Below are 26,410 nucleotides of genomic sequence, written 5' to 3'. Positions count from 1 at the left end.
TTCTGCTGTCATATGTAACAAATTAGAATTTAAAAAATAAAATTAAGGAAAAAAACCTAAAAAAAATATACTAGTGGGGCATGATGGTGCACAGTGTAATCCCAGCTATTTGGGAGGCTGAGGCATGAGAATTGAAATTTCCAGGCCAGCCTCAGCAACTTAGTAGAGACCCTGTCTCAAAATAAAAACTAAAAAGGACTGGGATATAGCTCAGTGGTAGAGTGTCCCTGGTTTAATTCGTAGTATCAAAACAAAACACTAATGCACCTCCAAGTTTTCTTTATTTTCCTTAGATTCCTATACTGTTTTTGTTTTCATTCAGTAAATATTAGAAGCTCCTGGGTAGATCAGCCTCTTGGCACTGCTGTGGGACCCAGGTTATGAGCCCAAACACATAAATGTTCAAGTTAAGGGCACAAAGGAAGAGCAAGGTCCAGCACAAACTAAAGACCACTCACCCACAGTGGTAAATGTTAGGTCGGTGGTGGCGACTTGGTGGCTACTTAGAACAAAGCAGCCCGTGAGGGAAAAGAACATCAATCAGATGCTGGCGGAAATGCCTGTCAATCAGCCAGATCTCCTGACTAACGCCTGTCAATCAACAGGACCCCCTGGCCAATTCTGGAGTTCAGCCAACTCCCCTGACCAACTCCAAAGGGGCAAGGGACCCTAGAAACACCTTTTCCTGTCCCAAGCCCTTCCCTTCCTGCTGTAAGCCCCATAAAAGTCGAGTTCGGTTTCTCCTCAGACCCTTCCCCTGTCCCCTCTGTGGGTCTGATCGAGTTCCGCCCGGGAGTGATATCTCAATAAAGCCTGTTCAGCGGCCCTTTGAAATCTGCCTCCTTTGGTCGCTGCCTGCCTCGCCTGATCTGACAGTAAATACCACCCTCAGTCACACTGAGTATTTCCATCACCCCAGAAGTTTCCTCATGCTCCTCCCAGTCAGCCTCCCACCAGAGGCAACCTTTGTCCCCATCTCTATCGCCATAGATTAGGTCTGCCTGCTTATGGACTTCAGATACACGGAATCAGACAATATGTACTTTTTTTGATTATCTGGCATCTTCTGATCAGCTTAATGATTTCTGAGATTTCCGTGTTGTTACATCTATCAATTGTTTGTCTTTCACTGCTGAGTACTATTCCCTGGTATGAACAGCTGTTAATGTATATTTGGGTTGTTTTCAGTTTTCATCTGTATGAATAAAGTTGCTATGAATATTCTTTTTTAAAAAATACTTTTTAGGGGGTTGTGGCTCAGCAGTAGAGTGCTCACCTAGTACTTGCAAGGCCCTGGGTTTGATCCTCAGCACCACATAAATAAACAAACGTCTTGTGTCCAATTACAACTAAAAAATATATATTTTAAAAAATTGTTTTAGTTATAGATGGACATCTTTATTTAATTTATTTACTTATATGTGGTGCTGAGAATCAAACCCAGTGCCTCACACCCACTAGGCAATTGCTCTACCACTGAGCTACAACTCCAGCCCACTATGAATATTCTTGAACAAGTCTTGGGAGCTATCGGTTTTCCATTTTCATTGAATAAACAATTAAAGGTAAAAGGCAAGGCTTTTTGACTAATTTGCTTATGGTCGTAACCCTAATGCCCAGAGCAGCCACTGGCACAGCACAGGTGCCAGCAAACCCTTGCTTATGTGTGCTGGACTCCAGTTCCATCCCTTAGGAAGGAGAACTTTTGGCCAACTCAGCCCAGAATCACAGAAGTGTCGTTACTGCCCTCCAGTGGCCAAGCCCAGCAAAGAGTCACAAACTCACTGTCCAGCAACATTTCCATGGAATTTTCATTCTCTCATTCATCTAGATAGACACGTGGGGAAGGCCTACTTTAGACACCAAAATGAAAGTACTGGGAATATCAAGAAACTTAAAATAGTCTCTGGCCTCCAAGAATGATAGTCTGGTGGCAGAGGGTGGGAGGGAAGCACAATCCTGGTGTGGGAAGTGGGAGAAGCGAACAGGCTGTGGTGTGCTACTGGGTAGGAGGAGGGCATGCGCCTGAGATGAGGGGTGCTGGCAGCGTGGGCGTGGGGGAAGGCTTCCAGGAGGAGGGAGAGTCTTAAGACATGCACGAGGGTTCATCCAGGGATAAGGAGATGGTGGAGCACAAGGCTCTTGTCTTAAGGAACGAGGTGGGAGCAGCCTGCCCAGGTCCTTGCACACTAACTTGGAGAACCCTGCTGCTTAAAATTTTAGTTTTTTGAGATGGGGTCTTTGTGTTGTCCAGGCTGGGTCTGAACTAGGCTCAAGTGACCGCCTGCCTCAGCCCCCCTGGGACTACTGGTGTGAACCACTGCACCCTGCTGAGAACCTGGGCATTTCACCAGCAGGTGATGGAATGTTCCGGGCTTTTAGGTAGAGGAGCTGCATGGGCAAGCAGGTGTGGAAGACAGGCTGAACGGGCCAAAATGAGACAGAAAAATCTGCTTGGCCATTTTGTCAATTCAGACCTGACCAAGGAGTCAAAAGAACAGAGAGGAAGAAACAGATTCCAAAAAGATTTGAGACATAAAATCACTAGTGTTGTAATTGACACAGAAAAATGAGAAAAGGGAATTATAGATAATTCTTAGCATTTCTGAATTTGGTGACAGGAAATATAGCCAATTGAGAGAAAAGGGTTGCTAGGTGAGGGAAGAAGAGGAGATAAACAGTTTGGAGAGCTGAGGGGTAGCAAATATTGCCAGTTTTCTTCAAATTGTTCCTTCTTACCTCCTTGTTAATCAGCTCCCCAAGGGTATTTGATAGGACCCTTAGGTACTAGCCACCTGGGCACTAACATCATGTACAGTTTGGGGATATGTTCTTAAATGGAAGGAGTATACTTTTTTCCTTTGTTCTCTGTGTTGGCTGGAATACAGGTACAGTGGCTGGAGCACAAGCAGTCCCTTGGATCATGAGAAGGAAACCTCATGGCTAAATATGGCAGAACAAGAAAAGAGAGGAGTCTAGATCCCTGATATCTTGGATCAGCATTTAAGTCCTAGACTACTTTCCTCTGGACTTTTAACATAAAAGAAATAAACTTTCCTATCTTAGTTACAGCACTGTTATCTGGGATCCTCTGTTGTGTGTAAATGTGCTAATCCTAACCGATCCCCTATGAGATATGTGGGTGGAAGTGTCACACAGGGAACTGGACACAGTCACAGATCTGAGAAGGACTTCCCTCCTGGGAATTCCACTGCTATCCTGCTTCTAAATAAAACCTGCAGTGAAAACCCTACTATGCTACCACATCTGAAAAGTTTTTCACAACTGTCTCACATTTTGCCTTGAAAGAAACTAACCAGGCATCATTCCTCTTCTAAAACCAGGACACATCATGAGCTCTGCTCTCTGCACACCACTTAGCAGTTACTGTTAAGTAGTTTATTTTGATGATGACCTCACTGTCAATCACACGGGCTCTTAATATGTTCAGAGCTGGATCAATAACACACCTAAGCCCAAATGCTCAGAGATGAGACTCTAGAGGTATACCACAGACTCACAGATCCAGTCCAGAGACTCTCTCTTCACTATGACCCTCTAGCATTTCACCAGTGAACCTGGGCACAGCTGATTGATCTGCAGAGGAGCCACTTTCACAGAAGCAGCTGCCTTCTGCAGATGGAGAAGCTGTCTGGGGGCCAGGCTACAGACTTCCCTCCCAACTTCCTCAAAAGGGAGACACCAGATCTCCCCGTTTTCAACTATTTTACAACAAACATGATAAAAGTAATAGAGGTTGTAGAGAATGGACAGGGAAAGTGATGAGAGAGACCAAACAATGTCCTGGGGCACATGGATCCTGTAGCTCTACTGGGGCCGATTCCCTATGCCAGGTCAGTGGAATGGGGCAGTGGAGTGACATCTGCACAGGATGACAGGGCGGCTGTACAGTGTTCCATGGGGAAGGACAGCCAAGGCCTCCTGCAGCAGGGAGGGTCACATCAGAGGGGTCAAAGCAAAAAGCCTTGTATACCAGCTGCCTTATCAGGATGTGGTATCATTAGAGACGAGGAGAAAAGCAGCAATATTACCGAACAACAGAACCATTGTTGAAGTCAGCAAACAATGTTGTACTTCTGTTAAGAAAGGCCTTGAGGCTGGGAAGAAATCCTACTGACTTCACACACAGTAGAATGCTTGCCCAGCATGTGTGAGGCCCTGGGTTCAATCCCTAGAACTAAAAAAGCAAAACCAAATAATAAAACAAAAATCTTAATTTATGTCTATTGACTGATAAATAGATAAATTTAAGGTGTAGTATATCATCATCATGAAATATTTGGCCACAAAAAGGAATGAAGTATTAATACATGTCACAACATGGCAAGTCCATGGAGACAGCTGGTGGCTTACTCTTTTGGGGGCTGCGGGGTAGTAGTGGGTGGTGCTGGGGATTGAATCCAAGGGCTCACACACACTAGACAAGCATTTTACCAATGAGCTACAGCCTCAGCCCCAGGGTTTCTTTTTGAAGTGATAAAATGTTCTAAAATTGATTGTGTGGTTATACAATTCTGTAAATGCACTAAAAACTACTGAAATGTACACTTTTAATGGATGAATTATATGGTATATGAATTATATATCTCAATAAAGCTACCAAAGAACCCCCATAAAATTTAATTTAAAAATTACTTCAACTCCAATAAAAATTCTACAGGGTTCCCCCACCTCCTAAACTTGACAAACTGATTCTAAAGTTCCTCTGAACTTGGAGGACATTTTACTAAATGAAATAAGCTATTTACAGATGGACAAATACTAATGATTGCACTAAGAAAGCAGCTGGAACAAGCCAAGCTCACAGAAACAGAGGAAAGAACAGTGGTTGCCAGGGGCGAGGAGAGAGGCAGTTGCCATATTGTGGGTACAAAGTTTCAGTCATGCAAGATGAATACTTTCTAGAGATCTGCTGTGTAACACCGTACCCACAGTTGACAATACTCTATTGTGCATGTCAAAATTCATTAAGAAGGCAGGGAGTGGTGACATATTCCTATAATCCCAGCAATTTGAGAGGCTGAGGTAGAAGAATCACAAATTTATTTGAGACTCTATCTCAAAATCTAAAAAAAAAAAAAAAAAAAAATCTTCAAGAAGGTAGACTTCATGCCAGGCACTGTAATCCCAGAAGGAAGATCACAAGTTCAAAGCCAGCCTCAGCAACTTAGTGAGACCCTATTTTAAAATAAAAAACAAAAAAGGATGTGGCTCAGTGGTTAAGAGCCTCTGGGTTCAATACCCTGCTACCAAAAAAAAAAAAAAAAAAAAAAAAAGAGAGAGAGAGAGACAGACAGACTTAATGTTAAATGTTATCACAGTAAATTTTTAAAAAGATAAAAATAAGTAATTAAAAAGTTCATCTGAAAGAAGATCCAAGACAATTTTCAAAAAAGGATGAGAGTGGAGCCAGGTACAGTGGTGCACACCTGTAATCCCAGCAACTTGGGGGCTGAGGCAAGAGGATTACAAGTATAAGGCCAGCCTTAACAACTTAGCAAGATCCTGTCTCAAAATAAAAAATTAAAAAGGGCTGAAGATGTAGCTCAGTGGTTGAATGCCCCTGGGTTCAATTCCCAGCACAACAACAAAAAGGATGAGAATAGTTCTAGATTTAAACAAACACACACACACACACACACACACACACACACACACACACACACACCCCACATGATAAAATAAACCCAGCTCTCTCTGCTGACTGATCATCATGGGAGCGGCTTCCCTTTGCCACACTCTTCCGCCATGATGTCCTGCCTCACTTTGAGCCCCAAGGAATGGAGCCAGCCACTTAGGAACTAAAACCTCTAAAACTATGAGCTGCCCCAAAACCTTTCCTCCTCTACAGTTGTTCTAATTGGGTCTTTCAGTCACAGCAGTGAAAAGTTGACTATAACAGAAATTGGTAGCTAGAAGTGGGGTTGTTGCTATGACTAACCTGACTTTGTGGTTCATAAGTTTTTGGAGCATTTTGGAATTGGTGGGAAGAATTTTGAGATGCTTAGCAGTGCAAGCTGGAAATGCTTTAGACTGTTATAAGTGGTGATAAACCCATGCCTGGCTTTTCCTAACCAGATAACAACCCTCTCTGAAGCTCTAATGACCCTCATAAATTCTGATGTTGGAGCCAGCTAAAATATTAACTAGGCTTTGTGTTATGCTTGTCAAAATTTTGTTATCTGTAAGTTCTCAAACCCCTCTTTGTATAACTTTCTGTGCTATAAAGCTGTGCTCCTAGAGAGCTGCAGGGCTGTCTTCTGTTCCCGCGATTTTGGGGAGACACATTGGCAGATGGAAATTATAAGCTTGCTTTAATTTGATTTCAATTGGAATCAGTGGTCTTTTCTTTGTGTCGTGGTCTAACAGTGGAGCTTAATGGCCGATTCTGGTGGGAGCTCAGAAGATTAGAATGGCAACAGGACCATGGACAGGGAAGAGAGGGATCAAGAGGGTTCAGAGGACGACTATAATGGAATTTGGAGTAGAGGCCATTTGTGTTATGTTCTGCCTAAGAAGGTATCTGCATTTTGCCCTCCTGAGACTTTCTGTGAGGCTGATTTTAAAAGCAATGAACTTCTTAATCTGGCAGAAGAAATTCCTAGGAAGCATAGCATTCAGGAAGAGGCTTGGATAGTGCTGGTGGCTTTTAGTCAAATTTATTGTGATAATCAGGAGCAGAAAGGTTTAAAAAACATGAACTTGAATGATGAGAGTAAAACTAGGGCTAAGGAAGTTGTAATTGTTAAAGACAGTACTGCCACTAAAGAAATGCTAAAGACTTTGCCCAGAGTCAAAGAGAAAGATGGCTTGAGGGCATCTCAGGAGCTGGCAAGACCACACCCAACTCAAGTTCAAGGGAGTAAAAGTGAAAATTCTTGAGACCAGTGGGGCGCCCCTTCTTGCACAAGGGGGCCTAGGAAATTTTTTCAACATGTTCAGACACTCAGCGGCTACTGCAGCCAGGGTCCCTGGAGGCTGGGCTACTGCTCCAGACGGCAGCAGACCTTGGTGTCAACGTGATGCTGGTTCTGCAGGAATGCGGGATGCTGGAAGCAGGGGGTCATGGAGGCTTCTACCAAGATTTCAAAGGAAGGCCTGGCAGGCCAGGCAGAGTACAGCAGGGTCTGCATCCCTGCAGGCACCCCCTGAGAAATCAAGGTGTGCGGATGTGAGGAGAAAGCTGAAGCTAAAGTGGACATCCCCGAGATTAAGACATGCCAGTAATGTGCTAATAATCGTCCTAAGAAAGCTGCAGGAATAGAATAGAGATAAGCCAAAAGAAAGGCCACTTGGGCTACAACAAACAAGCTCTTTGGAGAAGACATCATGCCATGTGCTGCAGATGCTGGATACAGAACTACAGGACCTGTTTGCCCAACTGAATTTCAGTCTTGCTTTGGTCCTATCCCTTTTTTCTATGTGCCTAATTTTGTGAATGAAAATGTTTTCTCTGTACCATTATATATTGGATACTTGTAAATTGTTTTTAATTTTATAGGAGCTCACAATGTGAGATTGCCTTGAGCCTTAGAGAAGACTTTGGACTTGAAATTTGAGCAATCTCAGAACTATTAAAACTATGGGGACTCTTGGGAATAGACTATATATTTTTGCATTTTAGATAAGTATGAGCTTATGCAAGAAGGTTCAGAGAATAAATGATTGGGTTGTGAGAGCCTTAGGTCAATCAGTGAATTGATCCCCTGATGGGATTAAGGGTGGTAACTGAAGGCTGGTAGGGTATGTTTGGAGGAGGTGGGGCACTGGGAGCCAAGATGCTGCCTCACCTTGAGCCCTGAGGAATGGAGTCAGCCACTTAATGGACTAAGACCTCCGAAACCGTGAGCCCCCAAATAAACTTTTCCTCCTCTACAGTTGTTCTAGTAAGGTCTTTATGTTGCAGCAGCAAAAAAAGCTGATTAAAAACAATGCAAAACAATAAATACGTGTCCTACCACACTAGGCTATTAAAAAAATTAAAAATAAAAAAACAAATAAATAAATCCAAGCCCTGTGGTACTTGGATTTTAATAAATTTATAAATTTATAATATATTATAAATACTATAAACAAATATTTTGTATCAATGAAAAAACAATGTACTATTTATTAATGGTATTGAAACAACTAGTCCTCCAATCAGAATAGTCCCAACTCCTGCCACACAAGAAAATAAATGATTAATGGAAATTTTAAAAGCTAAATGTAAAAATGATACCACAGAAGTATCAGAAGAAAACAGTGTAGAGTATTTTTACAATCTTGGAGTGAGGAAGAAAAGATTTCCTAAGCAATCCAAATACCCTAAAGAAGATCTTTCCTTCACAGTCTTCATCATAGTGTGGCTCCACAGACAGGGCCCACTGTTGTCTTCTTTAGTCACTAGTCCCTGACACCTAGTGAGAACTCAATAAATACCTGCTGAATGGACAGAGCTGACTATATAAAAATTAGTAAGTTCCATATAAGAAGACACAATAAACAAAATTTAGAGATAAATGATGGCCAGGGGAAAAATATTAGGTTGAACCATCAAAATTCTCATGTAGGGAAGTGAAAAATAATTGAGCATTACCAACTTCATGATGCCTCCACCACCTCCACCAACACACACACACACACACACACACACACACACACACACACACACACATTTGTTTTTTGTTTTGGTGGTACTGGGGATTGAAACCAGGGCACAGTACATGCTAGGCAAGAACTCCACCACTGAGCTACATACCCAGCCCCTTTTATCTTTTGAGAAGACAGACTCGCTAAGTTATCCAGGTTAGCCTTAACCTTATGATCCTCCTTCCTCAGTCTCCCGAGTCACTAGGATAGGGGAGTATGCCACCATGCCTGGCCTCAACTTTTTTTTTTTTTAAACTACTTTGGATCAGAGAATGTTGTAGGGAGAGCCTTTAGATGTGCAAGGACAAAGATCTCAGTTGAGATATCCCCAGGTCAAATAGCAAGAATTAAGTTGTTTTTTTGTTTGTTTGTTTGTTTTGTTTTTAAGAGAGAGAGACAGAGAATTTTTTTAATATTTATTTTTTAGTTTTCGGCGGACACAACATCTTTGTTTGTATGTGATGCTAAGGATCGAACCCGGGCCGCACGCATGCCAGGCGAACGCGCCACCGCTTGAGCCACATCCCCAGCCCAAGAATTAAGTATTAAGGTCAGAAAATCCAGATTTGAATTTGGGAATCTCTTTAAATCTCTGATCCTTGGATTTCTCTTCTGTAAAGCAGGTTGGTACATCTACCTTAAAGAGATATTTGGTTCTACTAAATAAAATCAGGTTTGTCAAGGTACTTTAGAAAAGGTAACGTGATTTAAAAATCAGGATGCTATTACTGCTTGAGGTGGCAAGGCCCTAGGGTAAAAAACAAGGACTAAACTGACATATTCCTTAGGTGAAGAAAGATGGATGGGAACTGAGAGATTCAAAAAGCTTTATCAACCAACTATATAACACATGGACCTAATCTGGACTCTATTCAATCTTTTTGAATAAATTTATAAGAACTGGGAATTTATGGACACTGGTTGTACATTAGGTTATATTAAAGAGCTATTATTACTTTTTAGATGTATTATGGCTGTGTTTCCTTGTCTTATTGTTTCAAAATAATTTACAAGGTGAAGTGGTAGAGAATTGGCAAAAGTGTTGATAAATAAAACACTGCTAGAGTTGGGTGATGGGCATAGTGGGTATAAAATATGATTTTTTTTCTATTTTTACATGTATTTGAAATTTAGCATGATTGGATATTTTGGGCCCCTCTTTCTAGGTCAGGAGGTCCTGAAGACCAAGTGAGATGAGCTGTAGAAGTGAGACTATGCAGGCTGGCCTAGACTGGCCCTTCGGGAAAGCAGAAAGGCCCACCCTGAGCAGATGCCACAGGTCAGCAATGGCTTCCCTCGTTGACAGGTGCAGCTGATTGTCAAAGACTAGGATCAGAAATCAGTTCTATCTATCACAGAAAGGCAGGAGCTTCATGGAACAGATGGGGTTGAGGTAGGAGTGAGATGGGCACTCTTGGAAAGTAAAGGGAAGCTTGGTAGAAAATACAAATGGCTAACAAGGTAATTAAATATCCAATCTGAACTATAGTTGTATGTGTGAATGCATGACCAATGTGATTCTGCAACCTATATACTCAGAAAAATGAGATATTATATCCCATCTGATTCAAATGTATGATATGTCAAGGTCATTGTAAAAAAAAGTCACTGGGCATATCAGCAGATAAATAAAGCTCAAGAGACATAAAAAAAAAACAACAAAACTATAGCTGTGTTCTTAGCATGTAAGAGGAGGAAAAGAGGGAGAGAGAGGGAGACGAGGGAGAAAAGGTAAAAGAAGGAAGAGCAGGAAAGAGGAAGAAAAAGAAAGCAATGACTATTACAAAAAACAATCCCCAAATTCCAATAAATCAGCTGAACTACTTTCTTTTTTTGCTACTGGTTATTAGAACCAGGGGTGCTTTAACACTGAAATCCCCAGCCCTATTTATTTTTTATTTTTGAGATAGGGGCTCACTTAGTTGCTGAGGTTGGCCTTGAACTTGTGATTCTCCTGCCTCAGCCTCTGGAGTCACTAGGATTACAGACAGGCACCACCATGACAGATTTGAACTACTTTCCTAATACAGTTAAAAACACAGTAGAATTAAGTTGCCTCCTAAAGTTGACCTATTATTCAGGGAGTGATAAAGTGCTCTAGAAAAGGCTTTCTTATGTTTCTGGATGCTAAATTTTAACTAGTTGTGCTTTCTTCTTAGGATCACCTGAAAGAGTGGACAAGAATGACCTTCCACCCTCACTCCCAGTACCGTGTGTGCGCGCGCGCGCACGCACGCACACATGCTTGTAGAACTGAAGACTAAACCCAGGGGTACTCTACCCCTGAGGCTATAACTCCAGCCCCCTGCCTTTTTTGAGAAAGTACCTCACTAAGCTGCTGAGTCTGGCCTTCAACTTGAAATCCTCCTGCCTCAGCCTCCTGAGTAGCTGCTGTTACAGGTGTGTGCCACAATACCAGGCCTTACCACCAGTTCTACCTTGGCTGCTGCTATTTAAGCAAAAGAAGGGATGATATTCTGTTGCCTTAACTTTTTGAGACTGTATCATCAAAGACCATCGTTTTGTTTCCCATCAGAAAACCTGAACTGGATGGACCTATTCCTCCAAAGCCCCAAATAACTCATCACCCCAGAGCCTAAAGTAAAAGGTTCTAATTCTGGCTCTGCCACCAGTAAGTAGGCAGAAGCCCTCAGAACTCACCTATGAAATGAGGGCCTGCAGGGGATGATTTTCCAAGTCCCTTTCCACATTCTTATTCCTACATGAGCTTCTCTTGCCCTGACTAAGGAAACAAAGCCTCCATGTCCCCATGAACCTCTAAGCACAAGTCATCAAGGAAACCAAAGAGGAGAAACAAGATCCTCAACTCCTTTCAAGACTCTGCTTCATTTAGGGGGGACCATGAGAAAGCCCAATTGCAACCATAAATCACCCACTCTCCAAAGTGAGGAGAACCCAGTAGGGCAAAGGTGAAGGAGGAGGGTTAGGAATCAAGGTCCTGGGGTTCTCCCTGGCCCAACTTGTCTCCTCTAATACAAGCTGGATTCTCATACCCCAACTTCTTGTCCCCTACGTGTCCATATCCTGCTCCTAAGATCTAGCACATGAACTGAAGTGTCAAGGCCTGATGCACAACCCAAAATGCCAACACTTATGGACGGGAGCCTGTGTCTGAGTTCAAAGTAATCCTAAAACAACCTCAAATAAGCCATCAGACCATTTTGTTCATGGCAGAACATAAATACATCACCTTTTTCATTCTTGTGACAAAACAGGTCTTTTGAGGTGAGACCTGTGATCATCTCAAGAGATGAACCCCAGGCTGGTACCACTGTTAAACATTCCAAAGCCACTATCTGTCTTTTTTAGCAGGACACACTGGCTGCACTCTTGGGAGAAACAAACAAACAGATGGCAGATGAGAAAGAGTGACAGCTCGTTCAACTCGGTGCTCGTGCTTCTTACCCACATATTCTGAGAGGAAGACGACAAAGAACGGAGTGACCAGGTCATTAATTCCCTGGACATACCCACTGGCAGGGTGTCGGATGGCCCAAATAAATAGAATTCTTTCAAAGATCTAGGAAAATGAGAAAGAAAGAAGACGCGAGTGTTAAATCACGGGGACACACTCCCGCCCTCCACTTACCTACCACACAGTTTATCTCAGGATTGGCGAAGAATTTGGGAGGAAATTTTTACATTCTGTGGGACAAAGGAAGATACAAATGCAGAGTTTCTAACGCACTAATTGTTTTTAAGGTAATTATTGCCCTTTATCTTTTCAGTATCTGGTTCCTGTGACATAAAAATTGGGAAAAGGATAGCATAATGATACAAATGACTTAGAAACAGGCTCACTATAGATGTCACTAATTCAAGCCAGCACATTCTCATTTCTGGATGCTGCTTTTCTATTTCCAGGATCAAGATATCAGAGCATTCTAGTCTGATACCTTTCTCTAAATCTTTTTTGGTCATCACAGAAATTAAAGAGGAAATACCTTCTCCACCGCCCCCTCACCCTGCTGAGAAGGAAGGAGATCTAGATTTAGCTCCATTCTTGCCTGACTAGGAACAAGTGACAGACTATACATGCAGGAATTCCCTTCTTATATCAGGATGCAACCCAGACATCTGCTAGAGTTAGGAAGTCAAAGAAATCAAATTCTCTGGACTCACACAGCTGGGACTTTGAAAAAGAGAAAACTGCTGGGGTCCCCACAGGAGAACCTCTGGGGTAAAGTATATTGGTCACAAGAAGCCATATGTCTAAGCTGGGGATACAGAAAACATCTTTACAGCCCCTTATCAGAGTCCTGCCCCGTCCAATCCAACTAGATTCCCCTCTGCCTGCATTAGGCCCTCGGGGCTTCTCCTCCCTATTTTCTCCATCTGAAGACACCTGATGTCTGGCTTCGTCCTGTTGACCACAATTCCTGGGCCAGACACATTCTTGAGAATGTTTTTTTGACTGGGCTGCCACACCAGAGGAATGGCAGAGGTGACAGTGTGTGCAGCTGGGGAAGGAGTTCAGAGGGCCTCCCTAGCACACACACTCTGTGGGGTTCCAACCAGCTAGCTCTGGGGTCAGTCCTAAGCAGGCAAAGTCTTCTAGGAAGACCAAGAAAAAGGAAATGGTTATATGGTTTTGGAGATGGTTATTTAATACAGGGAAACATCTACAGACACAATAAAGGCTGTTTCTCAGCCCCTATGTCAGATGGTGGGGTCAGAGAGGGCTGAGAAACAGCTTCCATGCAGTGAGAACAAAGCCCTGTCAGGAAGTGAGCGGTCCCTCTGCCTGCACTGCACTCACCCGCTTGCCGTCTGTGGTGTGGGGAAGCGGGTGGGGCACTCGTTTATATCAGCCCAACACTAATGGGAGCCTTCTTGCAAAATGACCTCTCGCCTTCTTGAAAACATAGCTCGAGCTAGACCAAAATTATTTCAGAAAATCTCAAGAATTCTCTGCCCCTCTTTGTTTCCCTGCACCTCTGTGGCCTTTGTCTGTCTGGACACCTTTTTAACAAAGCTCCTCCAGGGGTGGGAGTATGGCTCAGCGGTACAGCACTTGCCTGTCCCCAGGACAGTCTTTCTTGGGGCCTTCCCAGGGTTTTTATGCCACACTACTGGGCCCTTGTGAATGAATACACAGATCCTTGGTGACTGGCTTTAACAATGGCCAAGTGCATGGAGACCTGTAGTAATGCCTCCATAGTAAAAGGATGGGACAATGCAGACACACCCACACTGTACGAGCAAAAGCATCTTCAGGGCATCAAACCTGGCAACCCGGGACAACATGGGATCTGCGCTACAGGAAAAGACGTGGGATCCTGCCCTACAGACAGAAGGGGACAGGATAACCCCTGAAGGTCTCCTTTCAGCTCCTCTGCTAGGGTGAGTGGTTCTGACTTACTTTTGAGAGAGTTGTCAATTATCTTTCAGGTTTACAAAGCAAGCCTTTCAGTATTCAGTGTTGCTTACTTCTTGCTTCTTGGTTGGGGTTTTTACTCAGGCAAGATGACTACAGCCCATATCATGAAAAGGTGATTTGAGAAAAAAGACAAAGCTGGGCCTGGGGGGTGCACACGGGCAATCCCAGCAACTCAGAAGTTGAGATAGGAAGATCTCAAGTTGGAGGCCATCCTGGGCAATTTAGTAAAATAAAAAGGGCTTGGGGTATAGCTCAATGGTAAAGTGCTTCCCAACTTGCATGTGGCCTTGAATTCAATCCCCAGCATCTCAAAAAACACAACAAAAATAACAAACACACACACACAAAAAAAAAAAAAAAGAAAAAGAAAGAAAGAAAGAAACTATGAAGAATAAAGTTTGAATTTCCATTTTCATTTTCAGATTCCACACTAGGAAAGCCTTTTGAACAACTACTTTCCCATCTCCAAGGTTAGAGTAAGCTTGCACAAAGAAAGGATAAGTATCTGAATATCATCAAGTTAAAATAAGGAATAAGCAGGGTTAGCCAGGCACACGCATCCTGAAACTTGGAGGCTGAGGCAGGACTGCAAGTTCAAGGCCAGCCTCCACAACATGGCAAGACCCTGTCTCAAAACAAAAAAATAAAGAAAGGACTGGGGATGTAGTTCAGTGGTAAAGTGCCCCTGCAGGGTTAAGTAGTAGGAAGCTGAATGCTGAGTGCCTAAAAGGGATTCCAAATGTTTTCAGCTTCTTTTTTTTTTTTTTTTTAATTGGTTCTTCTTGGTTAAACATGATAGTAGAATCCATTTTGATAAAATTATACAAGTATGGAATAGGTTTTTAGCCTCTTTTGAACTGAATCTTCTAGGTAAAATAATGGTGTCAGCCTCAAAATATTCCTTATGACATTGGTAAGTCATGAGGAATCCCATCAGTAAAGACACTTATGTTTAAATAGAATCATGAATATTTTCCAGAGTCAAACAGAAATTATTTTTGAGCATTTTTACCATCATCCCTATTATGAGAGTTGAAATCAATTCAAAGAGCATTAGCACTCAGCGTCCTGGCTACTGCAAAGCTACAAAGGAAATTCCTGATCTCAAGGAGTTTATAGTTACCACTTGTGCCAAAAGATAACAGCCCTATTGACCTTCCATGTGCTTCATTAACTTGTTAGGTCTCAAAATATCACTATTAATTTCACTTCTGGGTTTAATCTCTGAAGAATTTAAAACAGGGACTAAAACAAACATTTGCACATATGTTCACTGCAGCATCATTCACAATAGCCAAAAGGAAGAAGCAACCCAGGTGTCCATCGATAATAAATAAATCAACAGCATGCATTACATACATGCAATTGAACATTATTCAGCCTTGAAAAAGGAAGGAAATTCTGACACATGTTACAACAAGAATGAGCCTTGAAAGACATTATACTAAGTGAATTGAGCCAGTCACAAAGGAAAAAACATTATATAATTTCACTTATTTGAGGGACCTAGAGTTATCAAATTCAAAATGCAAGTTGTTAGGGAATGGGGAATTATTATTTAATGGGTAGTGAGTTTCAAACTGAGAAGATGAACAAAGATCTGAAAATGGATGATGATGATGTTCACACATCCAGTAAATCTCCTCCAGTGAACTGTCCACTAAAATGACTAGGCACAATGGGGCACGCCTATGATCCTAGCTACTTGGGAGGCTAAGGCAGGAGAATGGAAAGTTCAAGGCCAGCCTGGGTAACTTAATGAGACCTTGTCTCAAAATAAAATTTTAAAAGGGCGGTGATATAGCTCAGCAGTAGAGCACTTGCCTACCAGCAAGGCCCTGGGTTCAACCCCCATATCGCCCCCCCACCCCAAAAAAGGCTAAAGTGGTACATTTTATGTTATATATGTGTTACCACAAATTAAAACAAAAACAACCACTACTTCTAGTTTGATAAAGTAGAACAAACCCAGGAATAGGAATTCTAAGATACAGGTTCTTTACCCTGTTACCAGGTAGCCCCCAAGACTCTTGAGTAAGTTCTTCTCCACTCACATTGATGAAGATCAAGTGAGAACACATGAGAAAGTGCTCCGAAACAAAGCTTCACACATGAACATAAGGTACTGTTGTGATGAGCTGCAGAACTGCAGCCAGGTGCCCTGGGCTATGGGGGAGAAGGACCAAAGAAGGGTAGGTAAATCCCTCACCTCCTGTACAAGTGGTTGCTGGAACAATGGAATGAGAGGATTCGTCCTTGGAATGTCAATGTGAATCTGAAAAAGAGAAGCCATATCCAAAAACACAAATGCCAGTGTGTTCTTTTGACAAGTCATTTTCTTAAGAAATGGGTATCAAAGGAATAAGGGTTAGAGGCAGATTATCTTTAGAAAGAACTGACCAACACAGAAGAAAAGTCAGTTAAACCCTCCAATCTGTATGCAGTAGTTTCCGTGAGAGCAATAGTTCATTGAGCAGCAAGGACACCTTCCCAAACAAGCCACTTACAACAAGCAACTGCTTCAGGGCCTAAGGGAATCCAGTGCTTTCCCCATTCTTTGGAATCTGATTCACTCTGGGAAGGCACTTATTTACGAAGTACAACCAAAGTGTGCACACCTCTCTCAGAAGCTAACTTGTCAACAGTTCTCTAGAACTTTAGTTCTCTTTTAAGAGCTCCAGTAACTGTAAAAAACACGCTAGGACAGGGGAGCAGAGAAGGACTTGTTTATGAAATCTCAACACATGAGAAGTGAGGAAGGACCGGGGGGCTGGTCTGCATGAAGTGGAACTGAAAATCTCACTTCTGTTACCAAAGAGGTTACTCGTGGTTGGTTTGGCTTTTAAGGACTTCCCAATGCCCTAGTTAGGATGACATCCTAAAGATGATGTCATCAGCAGTAGAGGCTACTTCAGTTCTTGGGGCTGGCCCACCACCCCTGGACTCCTCTTCTCCTTCTTTCACTTGAGAAGCTGCCAACAGTCCTTTCTGCAGGCAATGCTGGAAGATTCCCTAATAGCGATGGCTCCTGCAGAAGGACAGGCAGCTGGAGGTGCTCACTGAGCACCTGCAGCTGCCAGAGGTGATGTCACAGTCCAGAGAGACTGGACACTCCTGAGTGAAGCTGTCTTTCCTCTCATGTTCCAGAACACCCATCACTCACTCTGTGGTCTGTGGACCAGCAGCATCAGCGTTGCCAGGGAGCTTGTTGGAAGGGCAGGCCTCACTGAAGAGCTGCATTTTCTCATAGTCGCCGGGTGGGGACTATGATTTAAGGTCCTAGGTGGTTTGCATGCACATTAAAGTTTGGGAAGCACTGTCACTGACCAGTGCTAAAAATGTTCTATCTATTTAAAATGGCTAAAATCAGAGCCACTGAATGAAAAGCAGGAATTCTGGAAATAAATCTCATCCCTAATCTGTACACTAGAGCCCGAAGACCTGGAAAACCTCCGCCTGAAATGCTACCAGGCGACACACCTAAAGAACCCCAAAAATAAGCCGAGGGGCGGCAGGCGAGGACCGTACCTGTCTGTAGGTATCCTGGTGATGCTCCTCATTTCGAGAGTCGTAATACTGCTCAATGAAGCCGAAATACTCCTCCCGCTTCCGCTGCAGAGTCAGCTTCCTTCTCTCAGTGTTGGCGGGGAGGTAGCCCTATAGACAAGACTGCCCATCAGTGAGGACAGACATTGGCTGGACGAGTCCTTTATTTTTATTTTAGCCTGAGCAGTGGTTTGGAAACTATTAAAGGAACAGAAGGGAAACTGCCAAGAGGTCAAGAGCAAATTCCTTTTTGGTTTTGGCCACAGTGTTTGCCCTTGTTCAATGAGGTCCACATGTGGGCAGAAGAAACAGGGCCAGCTTTCTCCGAGTTCCTCAGTCCACTGGCCCCGTGCGGCGCTTGGAGCACGTACTGCTGGGGAGCACTCCACGGCTCCCGGAGTTGGCAGCCTAGAGCTGTGTATGTAGGTCAGTGGGAGGGAACTAGACCAAGTCACGGCCTCTAAGGGCCACGTGTGTGTAGGCCAGCACCTCTGGGAATCACAAGGAACTGGCAGGTTCTATGGTGCATCTCAGTAGTGTGCCAAGGCCTTGGTACTGGTTACACACTCTTTTCCAGTGTACCATTCAGAATCGGCAGCTTAGGAAGCTGAATGGGATCTGTGACATGGCAATTACAATGCCACACAGAACTTCTGGCAGCAGGCCCTTCCTAGCCCAAGCTCCAGGCCAACTCTCCTTCTCATCCTGGTCCCGATCCCACTCCCATTCTCTCATCTCCTTTTCCTCTTCTGCTCACCAGATCCACCCTGAGCAGCATCCAAACTTACTCAAAGTGGCAGAGGTGATGATTACGTGGCTGCAAAATTGGGCTGGGAGAGCAGCGAGGGAAGAGATACTTCCTCTCGAAGACATTCAGGCAATGCCTCCAGTCAGTGCCTGGAGCGCAGGATGCTGGTTTGCTTGACTTTGAATATGCTACTGCACCTGGCACTGTGCCTGGCAAGCAGCAGGCCATCAGTAAATTTTTACTGGATGAATGAATGAAATCACAGACTGAGCAAGTCCAAGTGTTCCTACCACAGTGCTCTGTGCACAGGGGGAGTGAGACTAGTATGGCTGCAGAGGGAGGCCCACTTACTAACCCACTTCACAGTAGCTGAGTGGGTTTTGACCACTTTTCTTTTTCCTATTGAAAAAGAAGTGAAGCACAGGGAGTGACAGAGCTTGCTCATGGGCAGTGGGCCCCCGCATGACGGCACACACCCTAATTTTAGCGAGTTGGGTGGCCAAGGCAGGAGGATCACAAATTTAAGGCTAGTCTCAGCAATTTAATGAGGCCCTAAGAGCTTAGTGAGACCTTGTCTCACAATAAAAATATAAAAAAGGGCTAGGGGCTTAGGTCAGTGGTAAATGCCCCCTGGGTTCAATTTCCAATTTTTTAAAAAAGCAAGGGTGGGATCACTCTGTCTTACTATATTCTGCTTCTCCGTTGTTAAGAAAGTGAGACTGAGACCACAGGAGCCAACTCATGCTTCTCTCCACGTTTGGGAATACGAATATATTTCCACCCTGCACAACTGAGAATAAACTCTCAAGAATGTGTCTTGCTGGGCACAATGGCACATGCCTATAATCCCAGCTATTAGGAAGGCTGAGACAGGAGGATTTCAAGTTTGAGGACAGCCTCAACAATTTAAATATAAGATAAAAAAAATAACAGCTGGGCATGGTGGTGCATGACTGTAATCCCAGTGGCTCAGGAGGCTGAGATAAGATGGCAAGTTTGAGGCTAGCCTGAGCAATTTAGCAAGACCCTGTCTCAAAATAAAAAGCGCCAGGAGTGTGGCTTAGTGCTTAAGTGCCCCCAGGTTAAATCCCCAGTATCAATAAAATAAAATGAATAAAAATAAAGGACCAAGGATGTAGTTTAGTGGTAGAGTACCCTTGGGTTCAATTCCTAGTATCAAAAAAAAAAAAAAAAAAAAAAAAAAAAAGAATGTGTCTCTGTGCATAGAAATAGGACTGCAGCCCACAGCTCTGTCACATCCAGTGGGACTACAGAAGTCTATGGAGTAAGACCAACTTGTCCAGACTAACCTCATCAGGCAAGAAGGGCTGTGTGAGGCTCACGCTTCTCTACACAGTGGGTAGAACTCACCGACAGGAGTCTCCAGGTTACGGGTCGAACCTCCCTGGGAACCCCTGGCCAGCTACACTTCCTCAGTTCATCTGCAAACAGAAAACAGCCTTGTTGGATTAGGTCCTCCCACAAAGGCCCTAAAACAAACCTGGACCAGCGCTGCCTGACTCCTCCCACCATCCCAGTGAGGTCACCACCACCTGCCACCTACAAGCACAGGGAAGAGAACTGAAAAGAGCAGCAGAAGGCCACAGACACAGCCCTGTAGTAAAGAGCTCAAAGACGAGAGTCAGAGGGGAATAGAGAGAACCGTGGGTGTGGGTCTCAGTAAGAATCCCCGTAAGGAGAAGAGCCCGGAGCTGCGCTGTGTCTACAGGCCCCAGACACCAATCCCACCTCACTCATCCCTACTCTCTACTTCGGCCTTAATACCTGCAGTTCTCTGCAATGGGCGCCAGGTCAGGAGATACTAGAAAAGTAAAAGAAGGAAGAGTAAAGAGCAACAGCTTCCAGGTCTCTGAGAATTCCAGTCACCAAGCGCTCCTGCCTGGCCTGGGCTCCAGAGACTCACCTAAGTCAGTGTTGTGGCTGGAGAGAAGCTGACGGAATTTTTCTAGACGCGTTTTCTCCCGGACTGTCATTGGGGGTGCCCCAGAAGCATTCTGGTCTGAGATCCGGGCAACGAGGGGGATGATGGGTCGGAGAGGGAGTGACTGCTGTTTATGGAGTGGGTTCCTCAGGCATGTGTCACCTGAGATCATTTGAAAGAGAAAGAGAATGAGAAACCTCAACTCTGACTGTCCAGCACTGGCCTCCTCCTCCGGAGCACGGGCTGTGCCTGAAAGTGCTGCCAGAGGTGCCCAGCTGAGGCGCAGCAAGAAGTGGAGACCCCACCGGGCTCCACTCCTCCCCCAGAGAAAAGGCTGCGTTCTGTGCGTAGGACCAAGGCATTCATGTGCTCACAGACTCCAGATGCTGCAGCAATTTCTGAGAACACGCATGGCACCTCCAAGTAAGGTCCAGTGTTTTCTTTTTACCCCAGGCTGGCACCTATCTACCCCACCTAAGGATGTGTGCAGTCTGAGGCGGTGCTTTCCTCTGTTTCCACATCACAGGGCACAGGAGAAGTGGTGACACTCAAAGCACACTGTAATGAAAGCAGGGGCTGCTCTCCTCAAGCCCAGGCCCCGCGTGGCTGTCCTGAGGCATGAGAGGATTGCAGCCCAGGCCCAATTCTAGCCTGTCCTTGGCCCATCAGGGAATCAGTGGGTAAGCAGCTGTGGCCAAAGGCAATCCCATGCTGGGGAGCTACTGTTCCTCTGTGCTCCCACATCTCCCACCAAAATGAACCAGCTTTGACTTCACCATGATATGACAGAAGTAACAGGAACGGAACTCTCTGTCTAGCCCCAGATATTCTAAGTCAAGATGGTGGGTAGGAGGAACAAGCAGTAGAGAACGAACATTTATTGAGTACTTACTATGTATAAGTGATCTCACTTGATCCTTACAACATATGGCAAGAATTTATAACTATTTTACAGACAAGGGCAGCCTGAGGAAGTTAAGTCATTGTGAGAGCAAAGATAACACCTCAATTATATCTGACTCCAAAACACCAAAGTATTTTACTACCACAAAGAGAAGTGGGTTGTTTTTTTTTTTTGGGGGGGGGTTGTTTGTTTGTTTTGCTGTTGTTTTTTTTTTGGGGGGGATTGTTTGTTTTGTTTTTGTGGTGCTGGCTGAGAGATGAACCCAGGGCCTTGTACGTGGGAGGCAAGCACTCCACCAACTGAGCTATATCCTCAGAGAAGTGCTTTTAATCATGACTCTCATGACTTTCATGACTGTTTCATATTCTTAATACATCTAGGCCTTAAAAGTAATGGTCACAACAAAATTAACCAGCACTACTAGAAAGTTTACAGAAACAACTGCCACGAGGTGCTTGGCTGGGATGCCTACTGTCACTAGTGGAACCTAGAAAACGCAAAGCTGAGCAGATACACAGAGGTTCCCCTCTGTGTACATCTGTCTGTTAACAGCCAGCATATTACAGATGCATACAGAAGGGTACCTCTCCATGAGGGAAAAATGCCGGAGAGTCCGGGACAGCTCAACAGTGATCATCATGGGGGCCTTCCTCACACTGGGAACCACACCCCCAATTACAATGTGTAGACACTTTCCACAGCCTGTTGCTGTGGCCACCGGACCAATCAACACCAAGTGCCCATCTGAGCATGGCACTGATGGTTCAAGCTGGGACCTGAAGCAAGATGGAAAAAGACTGTGGAATGGTGTAAAGAGCTTGCTGTAATGAAATGCTCTTAGAACATGAGCCAGGACACACTCCAGGGCTCTGATATTGAACTTCCTTCTTGTCCATTACCGGTCAGCCACTTTAACTTTCACTAGAAGGACGGTCCTTCCCTCCCCAGCTCTGAATAACTGACTTCCATAAAACCCTTTAGACACGTTAAACTCAGCAATGGATACACAAGAGTACACTGAAAGTCCCCAAATATCTTATAAAACCACAATCACCCCAACCAGTTATTGAGGCCAGTTTCCTGAGAAAAAACAGAACAGGCCTCTCCTCTCGTCCCACCCATGCTGACGGGCATGTTAGATGAGCAGAGAGCTGTGACCTGGTGCTTTCTATCATTTGTTGCTCCCTCCTGCAGAAACAGGAAAAAGACCACCTTACACCGGTGGCCTTCCCCAGGGCTAAGGAAGTCAATCAGGGCTGCCAACCATTTCAGCCATTACCACTTTAAAGATGTAAGTCAACGTCATAAACCTGGCAGATCTAATGCAATCAAACCACAGAAGTTTTAGACCCCACCACAGGAAAAGGAAAAAGAAAAGGAGAACAGTAGGCAACATCTGGGTGTCAGGAAGCGAAGGCCCAAGTCACAGGGCTGGGCGATGACCAAAGTGGGAGGTGCAAGAACAGCTAGTGACCAGTTAGGCTCCCTGATGTCAAACCTCAGGCTTGAGCTTGCTTTTTACCACCCCATGAAGATCTGGGTGATTCCTTAAAGAAAAATCATTTTTAAATAAAACGTACTCTGCTGAGAAGGCCGAGGCTGTGGAGGGGGCAGAAGGGACTTACTGGAGTTTCTGGATAGCTGGGCGTCACTGCTGGACTTTATGACCTTATAGCTGGCAGGAACGTCAGATGTTGTTGACTGGGACCGTTCTGGCTTTACCCTCAACTTGCTGTGGTTTTCTAGAACTTGGGCTGCAGTTGCTAAAGCAACTTTTGAGTTCAGAGTTTGGAAAGAAGGTGAAGAAAAGTCCTCTTCCTCATCATCGCCAATGTCCCAAGCATCACTGGTATTCCGAGCAAACTCATGAAAACTTGAGGCCTTCTTATTCTTCAGAGGAACTGCGTTGACTTTTGACCGTTCTTTAATGAAGCTTTAAGAAAAGACACAACATTACCAAGAGGCTGTTCAGCATGTCTGACTACTTTCATTTACTTGCTTTTATAATATCAACAATATAATAAGCTAGCCCTACACAATCATCACCTTCTTCAGACAACAACTGCCCACATCCATTGCTCATCCAGAGGCTTCCAGACCAGCCTTCTGTAGCACAGGTAGATGTGGCAGAGACAGCAATGGTCACCAAACATGCCATGTACTCCTCTATATTTCCCAGCCTTCCTGCATTTAAGCAAAGTCATGTGACTTTGCCAACGGGCTGAGAAAACAAGTGATGTACACACTTCAAGTCCACAGTATAAAAGAACTCACAGGCTTGAGTTCTCCACGACTCCCTCCTGTGATAGTGACTGGCAAGGTTCCAGATGGTGGGCCTCCCTCAGCCTAGGCACAGTCTGGCCTCCCACAGTCTGGCCTCCACCCCACCCCACCCTATTTTGAACAAGCAATATGAGCAAGAAACACACCTTCATGTATTAATCCACTAAGATTTCAGAGTTAATCTGTTATGGCAACACAACCTGAACCAGCCCTTAGAGCATGACATAAGCTACTGGAAGGAAAGGAGATAACACAACACATATGCACATATGTAGGATTAAACACTAAGTCCCAAAATGAAAATGTTCCTTTTAATAGCTCTGTTAAAGTCCTCTGCTAGCTTAGAGGAGAAAAAGTCTAAGTTTGATGCTACTGGTTTTTTTTCTTTTGAGTTGTAGATGGACACAATACTTTTATTTTTTTTGTTTTATTTTTATATGGTGCTGGCGACTGAACCCAGTGCCTCACACATGCTAGGCAAGCGCTCTACCACTGAGCTACAACCCAGGCCCGATACTACTGTTTTTAAGACTCTGTTTTTTTGTGTTTTTTTTTTTTGTTTTGTAAACAAAGCGAGAGGCAGCCTCAGGACTAACATATTTGCCAACAACAGGATCTGGCTTAGAATTTAATGAGATTGTTGTTTTTCACTGTGTCTATTTTGTGTGTGTGTGTGTAGTTTTCATTTTTATTTTTTTAGTTGTAGATGGACACAATACCTTTATTTTATTTATTTATTTTTATGTGGTGCTGAGGATGGAACCCAGTGCCTCACACATGTCAGGCGAGTGCTCTACCACTGAGCCCCAACACCAGCCCTTACTTTATGTTTAAAGTTACGTTCTATTTATGGCAAATGATATTGGTTTCTCATTTACTGAAGTGATGAGGTTTACTTTTTTAAATAAATCTATTTGAGTAAAGAAAATTTTTTTAAAAATTTAAATGTATTTAATAAAGAATAGTACAAGATATAGCAAAAACTCACAAAGATGGTATATAACTAAAAGTTGGGAAACATCAGACTAACCCATTGAGGATAATCATATAACATCATTCCTACTTACTGAATTTTTTTCTTTATGTCCCAAGTCCCACTCCCCTTTAGTGTTTGAAGGCCATTATTCTGGTGCCCCAGGACAATCTGGTTAGGACATTTCTAATTCAGCCCTACCTAGCATCCCTCAGACCTTTAACAGGGAAGCAGAGGATATGGTCTTATCTTAAGTTTACAGTACACAGAGACTGGAACACAACAGGGTCAAAACATCATTAAAATGCCTGTCTAACCCCCCACCCCCACCCCCAGCAGCCAGGCAGGGCCATTCCAGAGTATAAACAAAGATCTGCCAGGAGAGCTGAAGTCCCCACTTCTAAGAGGTACTTCTTCTCTTTGGGTAGAGGTCTGTGGTCTGCTGACCCATATCACTGCCCCAGATGGTCCACTACCTGTTGTAAAAAACAGTTTAAATTAACATTGACACATACAGTCTGACAACTGACATAGCTCATCAAAATGCCCCTATTAGAATACCAAAAAAGAGGGCAAGATATCACAAGACATTACTTTCAAACACTAGCCTAGGTGGAATAAAGGAAAATACATCGTAATAATACAGAAGAATACAAGATTCCAAGGACATATTTGATATTGTAAATGAAAACAAGATGCAACTCTTTACCCATTAAACAAGAAAAGTCTTAATAACGTATTGTTTTTAGTGCAAAGCAGGATACAGGGATTGTTGATGAAAAAAAAAAAAGCAGGATACAGGGAATCTAGTCCTCTAATACTACAATGAGTGTGTATCATACAATCTTCTGGAGCATGATCTGGTAACACATACCACGAGTCTTAGTGTAGTTCATTATCTCTAAAAAGATAATCATAGGCATAGACAAAGATGATCTAAAACAGTTTATACTAGTATTACTTTTTAAAATATTTTTTAGTTATAGATGAATGCAATATCTTTATTTTGTTTATTTATTTTTATGTGGTGCTGAGAATCGAACCCAGTGCCTCACATGTGCGAGGCAGGTGCTCTGCCACTGAGCCCCAGCCCCAGCCCACTACTTCTTTTGGTTAAAACCTATAAACAAAAAAAAAAAAAAAAAAAAAAAAAAATCTAGCCAGGCTCCATGGCACATGCTCGAAATCCTAGAGAGTGGGGATGCTGAGGCAGGAGAGTTGAAAGTTCCAGGCCAGCCTTGGCAACTGTGATTTAGTGACAACCTGTCTTACAAAAAAAGGCTGAGGCTGCAGTGGAGGTGCTTATCTGTAATCCCAATGCCTTGGGAGGCTGAGGCAGGAGGATCACAAGTTCAAAGCCAACCTCAGCAATTCAGAGAAGCCCTAAGCAACTTAGCAAGACCCTGTCTCAAAATAAAAACTAAAAAGGATCTGGGAATGTGGCTTAGTGGTTAAGTGCCTCTAGGTTCAATTGCTAGTACTGTTAAAAAAAAATAGGGCTGGGGATGTGGCTCAAGCGGTAGCGCGCTCGCCTGGCATGCGTGCGGCCCGGGTTCGATCCTCAGCACCACATACCAACAAAGATGTTGTGTCCGCCGAGAACTAAAAAATAAATATTAAAAATTCTCTCTCTCTCTCTCTCCTCTCTCACTCTCTCTTTAAAAAAAAAAAAATAGAAGTGATTAACTAAATTATAGCCACCAAAAGTAAAAAACAATCTCCACAAAATAGATTAAAATAGGATTCTCCCAAATCTCCACCATGTTGGCTTAGGAACCGATTTCCTTAACAAGAGTCCTAAAGCACAGGAAGTAAAATCAATAATCAATAAATGGGATGGAATTAAACTAAAAAGCTTCTTCACAGCAAAGGAAACAAATTCCATGAAGAAAGAGCCTACAGAGTGGAAGAAAATCTTTACCACATGCACCTCAGATAGAGCATTAATCTCCAGGATATAT

General features: G+C 43.6%; 1 protein-coding gene across 2 annotated transcripts in view; it reads right to left on the bottom strand.

Moving 5' to 3' along the window:
- The window catches only part of TBC1D22B (TBC1 domain family member 22B), a 73,558-nt gene that overhangs the window by 26,222 nt on the left and 20,926 nt on the right, over nt 1–26,410 (bottom strand). Inside the window, exons 3-8 of one of the 2 annotated variants that reach the window (XM_081293641.1) lie at nt 22,819–23,126; nt 20,272–20,451; nt 19,719–19,789; nt 17,582–17,710; nt 16,263–16,328; nt 12,144–12,193 (exon numbers count right to left, since the gene is read on the bottom strand). In XM_081293641.1, the coding sequence (XP_081149767.1) occupies nt 12,144–12,193; nt 16,263–16,328; nt 17,582–17,710; nt 19,719–19,789; nt 20,272–20,451; nt 22,819–23,126 (804 nt within the window). Of the gene's footprint in view, nt 1–12,078; nt 12,194–16,262; nt 16,329–17,581; nt 17,711–19,718; nt 19,790–20,271; nt 20,452–22,818; nt 23,127–26,410 lie in introns of both variants that reach the window. The other variant, XM_081293640.1, reaches the window with a different exon arrangement.

The sequence above is a fragment of the Spermophilus citellus genome (assembly GCF_964194105.1).
Source record: "Spermophilus citellus genome assembly, chromosome: 5".
Classification (NCBI taxonomy): domain Eukaryota; kingdom Metazoa; phylum Chordata; class Mammalia; order Rodentia; family Sciuridae; genus Spermophilus; species Spermophilus citellus.
The sequence above is the reverse complement of the archived record's forward strand: the minus strand, read 5'-3'. Positions and strand labels throughout refer to the sequence as shown.